Source organism: Falco punctatus (assembly GCF_963210335.1).
Source record: "Falco punctatus genome assembly, chromosome: 4".
NCBI classification, from domain to species: Eukaryota; Metazoa; Chordata; class Aves; order Falconiformes; family Falconidae; genus Falco; species Falco punctatus.
The window spans coordinates 53,469,303-53,483,588 of record NC_137583.1 but is presented as its reverse complement, the minus strand read 5'-3'; the positions used below and the strand labels follow the sequence as shown (position 1 = coordinate 53,483,588).

Sequence of the window (14,286 nt, the reverse complement as noted above, 5' to 3'; positions counted from 1 at the left end):
CACCCCTTGCACACCTGATGCCTGTGCAGCTGGTTGTGTGACTGCCCCACCCTTGCACATGCAGCCCTTGTACACAGTCATTGCACACACAGAGTCATTGCACACACAGCCCTGACACACACAGCCCTTGCAGACACAGCCCTTGACCTCCCAGCGGTGTCACATGCAGCCCTTGCACATGCAGCACGTGCACACGCAGCCCTTGCCCTCCCAGCTGTGTCACAGCAGCCCTTGCACAGCAGCCCTTGCACATGCACCCCTTGCACATGCAGCCTGTGCATACACAGCCTTTGCATACACAGCCCTTGCACATTCACCCCTTGCACATTCAGCCTGTGCATACACAGCCTTTGCATACACTGCCCCTGCACATGCAGCCCTGGCACATACAGCCGGGGCACATGCAGCCCATGCAAACGTAGCCCTTGCACAAGCAACCCTTGCCCTCCCAGCTGTGTTCACATACAGCCCTTGTACAGCAGCCCTTGAACTCTCAGTGGTGTCACACGCAGCCCTTGCACATGCACCCCTTGCACATGCAGCCTTTGCATATGCACCCCTTGCACATGCAGCCCTGGCACACGCAGCCCTGGCACACACAGCCCTTGCACACACAGCCCTTGCACGCACAGCCCTTGCTCGCACAGCCCTTGCACGCACAGCCCGTGCCCTCCCGGCCATGTCACAGCGGCCCTTGCACCCGCAGCCTTTGCACGCGCAGCCTTCGCACGCGCAGCCCGTGCCGGCCCGACCGTGCCACCGCCGCCCCTCCCGCCCGGCTCCCCCCTCCCCCCCCGCCGCTCCGCTCAGCGCCGCCGCCCCGCCTCCCTCTCGCCGCTCCCGCCTCCGGGGGCGTGGCTCCGCGCGGTCCCCGCCCCACCCCGGCGCCCCGCCCCGCCCCGGACCCGCCCCGCCGCCGGCCGGGCGCTCGCTGCCGGCCGCGCTATAAGAAGCGGCGCGGGCGGCGGGGCCGCAGCGGGCGCGGCGGGGGAACGAGATGAGCAGCGCCGGCGCCGCTGCAAGATGCTGGATGGACACGTCCTGCTGGGATGGCTCTCCTCCTGCGCGCTCCTAGGGTTGCTCGCCTGCGCCCCGCGGCCCTCCGCCGCCTACTTCGGGTAGGTGCCCAGCGCCCGCACCCCCCGCCTCCTTGTTAACTTTTAACTTTTTTTTTGTTGTTTTTACAAAAGGGGTTTTGCACCCGCCCGCGGTGGGGATGCTGCTGCATGCCCGTCGCCAGCCTTCTCCCGCGGTGGGTGCGCGCATCCCCTCCCGCCGACGCTGCCAGCTGCCCCGCGTCGGGGGTACAGGGAGGGTCGGCCCCGTGCCCCTGGCTCTCCCCGCTGCCCCCCGAGCAACCCTACCCCTCGGGCGGGCTGCTGGGCTCGCCGGCCGCCGCAGGTTGCAGCCCGCCAGGGACCGCGGGCGCGTTGCCTTCCGCGCTTCCCCGATGGGGCGGGCGGCGGTGCTTCGCACGGAGGGTCCCGTAGCGGGCTGGCCGGGGGGCTGGGCGCCGGGTGCGTGCCGTACCCTGCACCAGCGTGGGGCAGCGCTGAACAAACCCCCTTCCCCCCCCTACCCCCGCCGACTTAAGCACATGCTTCAGCACCAGGTGCCTGCTTGCGGGTCCCGCCATCGCCCGGCGCTGTGGCTATTTTTGTTGTTGGGCAGGGGACATGCATGCTGCTTCCCCCCCCGGCATGCTTCAAAGCTTATTCCCGAAAGAACTGAGGGTCCCCAGCCCCGGGCGGAGCGCGGAGAGGCGCGGAACCGCCGCATCCCGCCGCGCTCACCTGTTCGCGGTGCAGGGGCGCGGCCGGCAGGGGGCACCAGCAGCCCGGTCCGCGCCGGCTCCGCGCCGCGCAGGTGGATCCCGCGCTCTCCCATCCTGGATCCCCCTTACCCGGGGCGGGGGGCCGAGCTGGAGGAGCCAGATAAAACCCGCTCACCCCTTTCTCTTTAACCTCCCCCGCTCCCCAACCGCAGCTCTGTGGCTTCAGCCCGCAGCAAAGGGTCTGCTGGCCTCCCACCTGCGCAGCCCCCCCTTTTGCTTTCTTGGGGTGTCAGTGTAGCTGCCCTGTTTTTTTAATTTAATTTTTTTTTTAAAGACTTGTCCCAAAATGGGGTCGTTTTACGAGGGGAGTGGGATGCGAGCGCCTGGTGGAGAGTTTTCGGTGCAAGTTCAATGGAGAGTGATGCTTCATGCTGCTTTCTGGGATGTTGTGGTGTGACCGCTGGTAGGAGCCACCGGCCCAGCCCTGGAGAATGTTTTAGCAGACTTGAGGTTCCCCCCTCCACCCCCTTCTTTCCAGTAAAACAAATCCTGGTGTTGAGGCTTGTCCATTGCTTGTGGTCTGGCAAAGTTTTCCAAACAGTGCTACTTACATCTTCTGCTTCCAACTCCAGAACCATTTAACTTACTTCTGCTGGGGCTGGTTTTCTGAGGAAACAGCCTGTCCTGCGTGTGCAGGTTTTCAGGAAAAGCCCTCTCCTCCCCCAGCAACAGGCAGAGGGCCGTGCCGAGCCCGTTAGCTCCTGTGTCTGCTGAAGACCACCGGCACTGTGCAGTTGCACGGTGCTTCTGGGACTGCCAGGGTTTGTAAGGAGCTTGGCTGTAGCTCTCCTGTTAATCCATGTGGTGCTAGTATCTGCTGTAGTGCAGCAGGTAACTCATTCCAGTTGCTTGCTCCTGGGATTTCTCTTTTGGCCTTGTGTAGCTGGTGTAGATTTTAACTTCAGAGTGAACGTGTTGAGCCAAGGAAGTGTGCTGCTAGCTCTGTCCTGACCACTTTGGGTTATTCTCTGCCTCAGCCTGGCTGCCGTTTCTGATTTGAGACTCCCTCTCTGGCAATAAGGAGGGGAGAGGATATGCTGCCAGATGTGCACCCAGCCAGATGTGCGCTCCAAGTGCTCCAGGGCTGCTGTGGTGTGCAGTGAAGTTTGCTTATGCAAAGCATCCTGCTCTCTGGTTAGAGCCACAGTGAAGGAACAGCATCTGCTGCTAATCTCCTCTTTGTTCTTCCAAGGGGCCTGAAGCAGAGATTGTACTTGCTGAGCTGCTGGGGATATGGGGAAACAGTCGTGTTGAGGTCTGGGGTCCCTGCTAATCCCTAGCAATGTGCAATCTAACAAGTATGTGTGGAAGAGCTGAGCCCTCCTTGCTGTGGGCTTCTGTACATTGAGAAAGAAAATTGTACCTGGTAAAACCTGTATGTTCCCTCAGCTCTTAGTGCCTCTGCCAAGTGCCCTGTAAAAGCTGGTATTAGCCCTTTTTGCTGTGTGTAGAAAGCTGGCCACATGTGTGGGGGAACTGCTCCAGGTGAGGAAGCACAGCTGTTTAATACAAATCTTTCCTGAAAACCTGGATGCATTACCCTTTGCTCAGGGGCTGAGCTGAAATACTGAAGTGGGCTCAGTTAATGCAACCACCTTTGGAGGCGGGGGAAGAGATGCTCCTTCCCAGTCAAAGGCAGCATCAAAGCCACAGTGATGCCTTTTGGTGGCCTGCTAGACCCTGTGCTCTGGGTGCTGGCATCCCCAGCAGAGGCAGTGGGGTGCAGAGAGCAGCAGGCGGCTGTGTTAAACAGATGTCATGCTGTAGCTGCAGTGTGGCTGCTCTGTTCTGCAGTTTGGTGGGGGATAGGGACAGCTGTGGCTGATCCCTTCCCCCCCATCCCCAATGTCTTATTTCAGGGAAAGAATTCAGTCTCTCCAAATGTGTGGCCTGGTGGGGAATTAGTGCATGGGGACAGAAATCGGGCATGGTTACATGATAACGAGATTGTGTCAGCATGTAGTTATGTCTGTCTGTCCCACAGGGGCAGCCAGTGAGCGGGAGGGGATGCTGGGGTGGGAAGGCTGGTGGCTGGTGCTTCTCTGTGTGTCTGGCTCTGTTCCTCAAGGGATGAACAAGCAGCCAGAGTTGATAAATGCCCTCTGGAAGTAGAGCTTGAGGTAGGTGAGAAAGCGTTGGTGTGGATGCGGTCCTTGCTGCTGACTTGTTCCATCCTCGGGCTGCCTGGTTTGGAGCTGTGCTGGCGGTAACAGCTCACTGTGTGTGGGGAAGGGATGGACAGGCTTCTCCCTCGCCTGGGACTTTGCTGGCAGTCTTAGTGCTGCTGACCACCTCTCTGGTGCAGGGGAGAGGCAGGTGCCAGCCTGACTGGAGGTAGTACCCAGCAAAGGCAGGACCTGGGGCAGTGCTGGTGTGCAGTGGCGAGCAGAGCTGAGCCCCTGCAGGCACCTGCTTAGAAGGGCTTTGCCAGCCCAGGCTGCTGGGAAGCAGCTGGAAGAGGTTGGCTTCAGGGACGTGGTGATGCTACAGCTCCTAAGCCGTGTCTGACGATGAAACTTCATGATGTTAGAGAGGAGAAAGCGAAGCTGAGCAGGGCCTGATGGCTTGTGCTAGGTTTAGTTGCCCATCAGGGTGCCTGCTGCTGTTGGGTGTGTTTAGGGTAGGAGTATGTATGGGAGTCTGTTCCTGGCTGAGCCTGTACCAGAGGGGGAAGCATTGCCTTGGGATATGTGTCAGCTGAGACTGGCTTGTGGAGATGCGCTGGCGGCTCTCAAAGTGAGCCTGCTTTCATGTTCAGCCATCTCCTCTGCAGCTGGGCTGTCTGAGAACGAATTTACACTGTTACAGCTGGCTGGTGGGGGTAGTTTGGAGCAGCCCCAGACTGCCGGGAGCCCTGAGAAAGCGTTGCCTTTCACTGCCTCCCGGCTCTGCTCCTCTTGTACCTTACAAGCTTTGGGTGCCCAGACCTCCCCTCCAGCTCAGATGTGGCTGGGGGTGGTGGAAGTGCCATAGTGGCACCTGGGACTTGTTGGGTCTTGCACTACTGGCCTTTGGAAGCGGCAGGTGACAATGGGCAGGCTGGATAACTCCAGCCCTGCTGTGCCCCGGTGCTAGGGGGAAGGCAAACCAGCCTGCAGGAGCTTGCTGCTTGCCTGAGCTGCCTGGTATGTGGAACTGAGGCTGCAACCTGCCCAGGCCATGTACTAAAACCCCTCTGTTTCTTTCTGGGTGTTGGGTTTTGTAGTCTGATTCAGTTGTGAGGCACCCCTTTGCTTACTTTCTTGCTGGAAGAAGTGTTTACTTCTGCGGTTTGGGATTTGCTCTGCTTTCCTCCAGCAGCAGCAGCGGGGCAGCTCTGCTCCCCTTGCAAACACTTGTCAAGACAGTAGTGTTACAAGTGGCTCATGCTTACATAGTGTTTATATTGACAGATTGCAATGTTCTTCATAAATGTAACTGATCTGTACACTGCACGCAGGCAACAGGAACCCTTAAATGCTCGCGTGGGGGAGAGGGAGGGAGGGGAAGCATAGCTTGCCCTAATTTACCAACACATCGCTGGCCAGAGCAGGTTCCTTGCTGCACAGTGGTGTTTTTTTTTTTTTGGTGTGGGAAATGCAATATAGTTTTGTTCCCGTTGGCTGGTGCAGAGTAGGTACCCTGGTTATGTTTTAGGTGCTGCTGGGGTAGAAACCGTGCGATTCAGGGTGTGATTTTGCTAAAATTCTGTAGGAAGAGATCTGAGTTCCGGAGTTGAAGGGGCATTCGGGGCTTGTGACCACCCTGATGGGGAGGGCTCTTAAGAGGGCTGGGAGTTAGCCTGAGTTTCTAGCTCTGTTGCTACAAATGTGTGGCATCAGCTTGAATGTCACCTCCAATAAAAGCAAGCCCAGTGGCGCTGGCAGGCTTTGCCTGTTTTTTCCAGCCGGTGGGATACACTATAGGTGCTAACATGGCTGTTGCATATCAAGAATTTCTGTACCTGTCACTTGATGGTGGTGTGGGGCCACACGCTGGCGCCTGCAGCTTCGGCCGAAGGCGTGTGAACTCAGGAAGCTGTTGCGTAGCCAGGCCACAGCGTGTTGGCTTTCCAGACGCGCCGGTCGTCTCTGGCGTGTGTGAGATGGAGCAGCTGGTTCTCGGCACAACCCAAAAAAACAAAACCTGGACTCGGGTGGCGAGGGAGGAATGTGGCATGCAGGCAAACACAGCTGGAGCATAAGCAGGCAGCTCCTGAGGCTGGCGAGGCAGCTTTGCCATCCCACCCTGTGGTGCTGGCTCTTTTCTAGGTGGAGATGCTGGGTTTTAAGGTGCTGGATTTCTGGTTTTCCTTGGAATAGGAAGGGTGTGCCTGGCTTGTTTTTTTTTTTTTTTCCTCCCCCCTGCTGCTTTTCAGTTGAGTGAATTGTCACGTAGAGACTGATCTGAGTCCCTGACTGGCTTCTCTCCCAAAGGTGGCCTCTCTGGGTCAGTTCAAAGCAGTGTTTAACCTCCTTTGTGAAGGGGAGCCCCATGTCCAGCAGCAGCATTTGCTTTGTAGATGCTTGAAGGTGGCACTGGATTTGATAGTGCCATAAGGGTGGTGACAAACCCAGGAGCATTTGGAAAAAATAACTGTGTGCAGCTAAGGTCTACCAAGATGTGTATCTTCAGTCCAGGGGACCAGGATCTGTCCCAAATTAGGCTGGGAAGTACGTGAAAGCTCCTTCCACTTGCAGTGTACCTAGAGGATGGAGCAAAACATTATTCAGACAGGGTAAGTTAGTATGTCTTACACTTATGTACCAGAATGACCATGTTGCTTGAGACTTGCAAATCCCTACCTTGTGCCTCAGTTTCCCATACTTGGAAAGATTCTGAGGCTATTCCTAAACTCAACAGTGAGCTTCATGTATAACCTCTGTGTCCAAATATTGCATGGTTGTTTTTTTGTGGTTTTAGTTTTTTTTTCCAGGGATCACCAGTGCTGCAGATGACTCCCTAGGGAGAGAAGATGGCTTGTTAGGAGAATATTGAGTGTGTACTTGGCAAAGCAGGAGGCCAGTGACTTTCTTTAGTGTGACTGGTGATGCAGAACCAGAGACCAGGAATCTATAGGACTCTGCTCTCCTGGTGAAACGCCTGGTCAATGATTAACTTGCTTTCTGGAAGCTGCTAACAACAATAAAAGGGAGTCCAGCCTCACAACCCCAACACAAAAAGCCCATGAGTGTTTAATAATTAAAGGCCTTGTGCTTTATCGCAGGGTAATGAGAATTGCCTTAAGGCTTATTCAGTGGTAGGTAATTGAATTAGGCTGTGATGTTGGGAAGGGGAAGGGTTAAGTGGAAGGTCTGGAAGACTGCATGGAGAAGCCAGTGTGATGCTTCTTAGTTTGAATCTTTCTGACCAGACTAGGTTTTGTCAGTCTTTGCTGCTTTCTTCATTTTTCTGTCAGTTTAATTCACTGTGCTGGCAGAGTTGGTGTAATTGCCTCCTGGAGAAGATGTTTCTGTCCCAGGGATGCTCCATTCCCTTCACTTGAGGAGATACTGACAGTGTTTTTATTCCTAAGGTTTTCCTTGGTGAAATGTTGGCATGTAAAGGCTCCTTAAGACTTTTTAGTGGAAAAGCCAAGCCAGAAGACACTGAACTAAGCCATCATTGCAGTGCTCTAGTAGCCAGAGGAGGTGCTTGAAGCAGTGAGCATCACTAGTTTCCACTGCATGTGGCAGCTTCTGGTGCAGAGCAGACAGAGCTGCACTGGGGTGGTGCCACATAAAAAGCTCAGCTCAGGGTTGCTGAAGGCCAGACTTGCCTGCCCTGTCTCCCTATTACAACCCTGTGCATAGCTGCCCTCTGAGGAGAGGGACTTAGGTGGGGAGGGGGTTTTGATGCTTTTTTGGAGGTGATATGTTGGAATATCCCCACGGTGGAGACTGTCTTGAACATGGTCTCAGGTCACCAGAGGTACAAGGACTTCTGCTGCCAGGAGCTCCATATGGATCCTCTGCTCCAGTTATATGGAGTAATGTGGCACCTTCATGGCTTGGATTCTCTGGTCACTTGAGTTCTGTAGAATAGAAATGGGTCAACTCTTATCCTAGTGTTTGCTGTCTGAGGCATTTGGGGCAAGGGCTCAATGCATTAAAACTGTCCTGATCTGCTGCTGTCTGTGAGGTGCTCTCTGTGCCTGACCATGTGGCTATAGCTACCTCCTGGAGAGAGCACCCTTGGGTGGGATGGCACTTGCCTAGTTCATGCTAAAAGCCTATGTTCGACACAAACATCATCCCAAGTTCCCTGACTGCCCAGGTAGTGACCTGCCAGCTTCCCCGAGGATGTATGTTGAAGCAATCCAAGAAATCTCATATACCTGGCTTTCCAGACTGCAAACACGCTGAGCCCCTAGCTTCCTTCCGTAATGAAGCAGTCTTTCTCTCTGCAGCCAAAAGAGCTCTCCAGTGGCTTGTAGTGTGTTAATGCAATGGGTTTCTCAGCCTGAGCAGCCCTCAAGCAGAGGGCCTGTTGCTTGCATTGTTAAAAGCTGTTGGGGGGCAGGGGGCTAATCCTCCTCCTGCAGAATGTGGCTGCAGTGATACTGGTGCTGCAGGTCCTGGACCAGCACATGGTCTGACTGCAGGCTGGGCAGGTAGGAGATACCTTCCTGACTTCCTGGACCAAGAGCTGGGGAGTTAGTTCAGCTCAAATTCAGTAGGAGCTAGAAATTTATTATGATGCTGGGTGGAAGGGGTTAACCCTTTAAAAGCTGTTTTTTTGACATCTAGCTGCAAAGTTTTCCTCTTCTGATTTCAGCTGTGCTTTTAATGTTCCCTTGGATCATGGCTGTAAGTGCTAATGAGTCTTATCTCTTGAGATACTGTCATAAAATACACTTATGAAGTTTATCAGCTCAGTAAGCTTTACATTTTATTGTAATGTGTGTTTGCACTGTGCTAAGTAGAACAGGGAGTATTTTGACTACATGGATAAACATAGCAGTTACAGCATTTGCTTTAGCCGATAGAAAAATCTCTTCTGACTCTTTTCCCTCAGCCGTCGCAGAGAACTCTATTTCAGATGGATCCAGCGGGTGCTATGTGGTCTTCCAGTCTGCTTGTGACCTTAAATCATTCTTCTATAAGGGGTGGGGAGAATTTTTTAATTCTGTTGCTGCAGGATTTCTTTTGGGGGAAGGGGAAATGACAGGTTGGAAAAACTCGTCCTTTGGAAAGAACACAGAGCAAAACAGCTCTGCTGTACACCCGCTGCAGAACATGCAAACTCAACAGTATCTGACATTAATGCTGAGTCTGTGCTGGCTTGGAAGGTAGCATGGAGCGTGCGGTTCATGTTGATGGGATGTCAGGCTGTATGGGACTTGGCATGAGTTTTGTGAGCGGATTCATTTGGCCTAGCTCATTAAAATAACATTAATTGGATAGCCAGGTGCTTATGGAGTTTGGGGAGAAACTAACTTGCTCTGACTTCTGCATTTGCTGTGCACTGGGTGGACAAGTTTCACAACTTGTTGTTTGAAAGCAAAAGTTTCCTTTCTTGGAAAACCTGCTCTGAGTCTTCCAGAGACGGAAGGAGCATAATTGGCTATTGTGCATATTAGCTTTGTGTGCTGGAGAGCAACATGGGATTTCCCCTAGATGTGAATGAAGTACTGAGATGCCCATAGGAATAGCTGAGCTTAGCCTAAAAACCTGTCCAGTGGCCCTACCTGGCTAAGGTAATCCTGGGAGGAATAGACAGAAGTTTAGCCAAACCTTGGTCTGCTGTTGAACTTCTCTGACACCAAATTGCAGAGCAGCCTCCCAAAGCAAGTAGGGTCAAGCAACCTTTGCTTTCAAAGACCAAGTCCTTTTGGAAGAGGTCAGCTGATGAACAGGAGAACTGGCTTCCATCTCGGTCTACTTAATTTTTTTCCTCTGTTGTTAGTCCAGCAAAATTAAGTTTACTTTGAGGTACCCAAGGGTGTGTCTTGAGTCTGACCCTTGGGCGATGCCTTCATGTGTTCCATGCAGGTAGGTGAGGCAGGTTGCCAGGATAAATTGCTTTGCACAGAGCCCATAGTTTGACAGTGGGCTTCCTGCTTCTGTATCGTAAGCACCTTTTAACTTCCCAAAAGGAACTGGTTGTGACTCCAAAAGCATCAGTGCTGCCAGGTGAGCATCTAATAGGATGGACTTGCCCATGTCTTCAGGAATAATTGTACTAACTTCGAGTCAGAGCAAGTTATTACCCTTTAAATTCCACCTCCACAAAGTGCCTTATTTATGTTCCCTGCTGTCATCTATCACCTGGATGTGACAGCTTCCCCAGCTCTGCACATGGGAGTGTGCTGCATGTTGCTGCAGCGTGCACTGGTGCTGGCTGCCCCTCTGTGGGCTTGGCTGGAGGGGCTGATGGTGGGGGGCTGTAGGATAGCAGAGTGCTTGTGTTAGTGCCCATCTGCTGAGCTCTGGCATGCACCGCCTGGCAGGTTGCTCTCATGCCTTGCTGTCATCCTAGTGGACTTCCCCACCTAATTGCTTAAAAGAAACTGCACAGAGGCATCACTGTGCCCTGGTCCTCATGGGCTGCCTGCAGCTGGTTCCCAGTCTAGCTCTTGCTGTGTGAGCCCCTGCTGTCTCTGGTGCCTTGACTGGCTTTTACTACTATGGTGAGCTCAGACCTTTAAATATTCTCATTGTAATGTCTTCTCTATGGGTTGAGAACTTTTTTTAAATTGGTGATCTTGTGCTCTGTATTCCAACAAAGCAAGCCAGGCAGCCCTGGTGGGGCATATCTGTCCTCCTCTTGGAGGCTGCAGCTGAAGATTGTGGATCCTTTGTGAAGATTTGTGCATCTTTTAGGATTACAGTTAGTGAACACCTTGCTCTCTGAAGTTGCCCAGGTGAAGTGTTCAATCTTTAGAGATAGCTCCTAGGCTATGCCTTAAATTGAGCTTGTAGGGGCTTTGTTTTACCCTGGGGACCTGTTAACACAATACCCCACTTTGCTTCAGTGCTAAAGTCTCTGGTAGCTGACTGCTGGTAGGGTGTGGATGTTTTTGGTGGGGATCTACCCTGCTTGGCCTTAGCACTGAAGCTCGAAGCTTGTCACTGCCTGCAGGAGGTCTGCCAGATTGTTTCCCAGATGGCTTGCTTCCCCCAAATCTTGCTTTGACTTCAGTGTCTCCTGGTTCTCATGAAAACCACTTGGTCCTGCCTGCTATGGGTGCAAAGCCTCTTCTGAGGCAGTGCCTTTCAGCACTGGGGAGTGTGGGTGAGGGCACATCACGCAAAGCATTGCAAAATACTTGGGCAAGCAAAGAAAATGTGCATCCCCCTGAGTTTAGCATAGGAAGGCCATTGGGCACTTCGGTGTTTCTCAGCTTCTTTACATCCTACTGTTCCCTAGCTTCAAGCACATGTACCCCAACCCAGCCAGGTCTTGAGAAAAAGGTATCCAGGCCTCTAGTAGTCTCAAAGGAGACTTCTAGTGTCCCTCAAGTGTGGGAGCATCGGTACCCCGCTGACCTGGGGCATGTCACAGTGCTACATGACCCTGCCTCTTGCAGTGGCACTGGAGAGCTGAGCTTACCTATTGTGTAGAACCAGCTTTGGTCTTGCTCAGGTGTGAGTTATGGTGTGAGTGAACGAGCTGTGACATGTGGTATGACACCAGTGTTGGGAAGCCAAGTTCAGCTCAGGGCGGCTTATTTACCTGGGAGCCAGGGCAACTGGTGGGACTGGGTACCTGGAAGACAGTGCATTTCGACCACATTCAGGGTGAGGATCCAACACAGGCAAATCCTTTTGGGCTGGCTCCATTGGTGTGGGCTACAGGGACCAATCCCAGTGCAATCAGTGACACCAGTGGAGCTTGCCCGGCTTGGGTACACAGGGTTCAGCTTACTGTGCTGCTGCAAGCCCTGCAGTGCTACAGCTCTCCAGGGCTGCCCACCTCCTCTGATGAGAAACCTTATCCTGGAGCCCAAGCCCCTCTGGGGACAGTTCACCAGAACTGATACTTTATTTAAAAGAACTGACTTGTTTTGCTTAATCTTGACAAAATTCTTTTCTAGCCCTAATCCTCTTCCAGTGTAAGGCGAGATCTTGAAATACCTGGCAAACTTAGAGCGTAGCTCTCTTTCCGCATCTCTGGGCCTCTCTGTAATCAAGGGTGAAGGGGGGCCAGGGATGCTTTCAGCCCCTGCCAAAGATAAATCTCCTGCTGGGAGCTAGCAGGGAACTATTTCCCAGTCTGTGGTTAGCAAGTTGATCTGACAGGCCAGAGGTGAAACAGCCACTTGAGCTGAATTACAGGGTCTAACCAAAGATCCAACACTTACTTTGGCTCATTAGCACAGCTGTGTTGCATCCCTGGTGACAGTTTCTATCTTCTGGCTTGTCCCATGTTGATTCTGGAAATCCAGAGGCTTAGCATGAGCCTGAAGAGAGGACTGAAGCTCTTGGGGAGAGTGTGAAGTGGACTGAACAGGGCTTTGAGCAGTCCCTGCGGTCAGTGTTAAAAGCCACCGTCTCCATGTTGGTTTCTGTAGCTGAGGAAAATGTTTGTAGCCCAGCAGCTGCCCTGCACCTTGCAGAGCAGGTCTCTGCCTAAGGAGATGCATTTGGAGGGGAGCAGGACTGGGTACAATCCTGCATTTGTCTCTTCAGCTTGCAGAGGGATCAACAGCCACGCAGAAACAAACATCACTTGATGTAGTGGAGATGCCTTAAAACTAAATGCAGTTTGTCTCTGGGAAGCTGGTGGTCCCAGTCTTCCTCAGCGTGTGGACTGGGTTCCCTGTGGGCTGTCCCAGCCACTGCCTTGTGGGAGGTACTGGGGTAAGAGAAGGGCATCCTCCCTCAGCACTGCATCCCTTGAGGCACTTGCTGCTTGGGCTGCCGCAAGGCTCATGGAAAATCTGAGAGCTGGAGCTGGCACTGGGAACAGGGAGGTGAGCCTGAAGGCTTCATCTTTTCTGACTCATTGGAGTTTGGGACTGCAGGAAGCTTGATGACCCTCTTAGGTGGTGACGCTGGCTGTATTTTTACCCTGTCCCCTAGCAGCTGGCTGGGGTTGGATGCTCTTCCTTGCAGACCCTGCTGTTTAGGCAGGGGGAGCACCTCATGGTGTGGAGGGGGATGGTGACCCCACCTGCTCCCAGAGGCTGGCTGCTCCAGCACTGAGTGTGGCCAGAGGCTGGTGAGCAGCTCTGGGGGATGCTGTGCTTCACTTGCTGTTGGGCAGGTCAGCAGCACAGGCTCAGAGGCAGGGGTGTTTAGCTCAGCCATGCCCAAGCAGGTGCTCCTGCTTGCGTGGGGCTGTTCACTCTGTTACCAGAGCTCTTTGCAGCACTCCTTTCAAGTACTTGCAACTGAAGTGGCTCTAGAGCTGGCGTCTGGTCTGTCTGGATGTGTTCAGAGGCCCGAGTAGCTTTTTACCTGATTGCTCTGTGGGAGTAAAGGGAGCGGAGAGATTGCCAGGCATCTGCGTGGCTTTGGACACATCTGTTAATCTCGGGGTACTTCTGCTTGTGAAACAGGGTTGTTCTCGGGGGAGCAGTCTGTGAGCTGTCAGGAACTTGGTGCACATCCTTTGGCTTATCTTTAGGACTCCAAAGGGCTGTTGGACCATGGACCGTATCTGAAAGTGTCTTCTATAGGTGCCTAATGAAGCAGAGCCCTCTGGGTGGGAGTTGCTGCTCCTGGTGCAGCAATGAAGGAGACTGAGACCAATGTATGGGTAATCTGCTGATGACTTGGTGAGCTCTGAAATGCTAATAAGCAGGAAACACCTAGCTTCAGCCTGCGGGATCTGCCTGCAAAATGAGCTGTGTAGGTGAGGCTTCATTTTAGGGGTGCAGTGTTGCACCCGCTAGCCTTTTCCAGAGCCTTGCTGGGAGATGCACGGCTGGATTTTCACTGCAGCTGCTGCCCTTGCCTAAAGCACCAGCCACGCATTGCTCTTGCTACTGTCAGCTGCCTGAGCGCCTCTGTTTATGTATCTAAAGCTTGAAGGCTGGAGAAGAAAGAAATCTGACCAGTGCAATGGAAACCTTCAGTTCCCTGCGGTCCCAGGAGAAGAGTAGCTTCAGGCTGGAGTGAGGAATGAACTTCATTTGTACACTGCCTCGCCTCTCCAGGAGGATCAGCCAGGAAAAATATCAACAGTTCCATTAAAAAGTCTGCTGGTTTGCTAAAGTAGTGGAATAAACATACCTGTAGGCATAACGGGCTGAACCGCACAGGAAACATTAACCAGAATGAACACACGCAGGCTTGCTCCCTCTCCCCGTGTATATCTACCAGATAAAAAACACTCTGCATCCATGGTAATGTGTAAATCAAACAGCAGCTGGGGGGATTATTCTTAGCTGGGGAAGAACTGGCTTGGATCAGAGGGGCTCAGTGCTTTCCTAGAAAGGCAAAACCTGTGCTGAGCCCTCTCTGTGCTGCTGCCTGGGCTGGGGGGGACCTGCAGTAGAAACTAGGGCAGGATGGGTTTTGGGG

General features: G+C 53.3%; 1 protein-coding gene across 1 annotated transcript in view; it reads left to right on the top strand.

The window, feature by feature from the left end:
* The first annotated feature begins 843 nt into the window (after positions 1–843).
* The window catches only part of WNT9A (Wnt family member 9A), a 60,678-nt gene continuing 47,235 nt past the window's right edge, over positions 844–14,286 (top strand). The window contains exon 1 of the mRNA XM_080383764.1: positions 844–1,118. Within this exon, the coding sequence (XP_080239890.1) occupies positions 1,024–1,118 (95 nt within the window). The 5' untranslated portion in view covers positions 844–1,023. The remainder of the gene's footprint in view (positions 1,119–14,286) is intronic.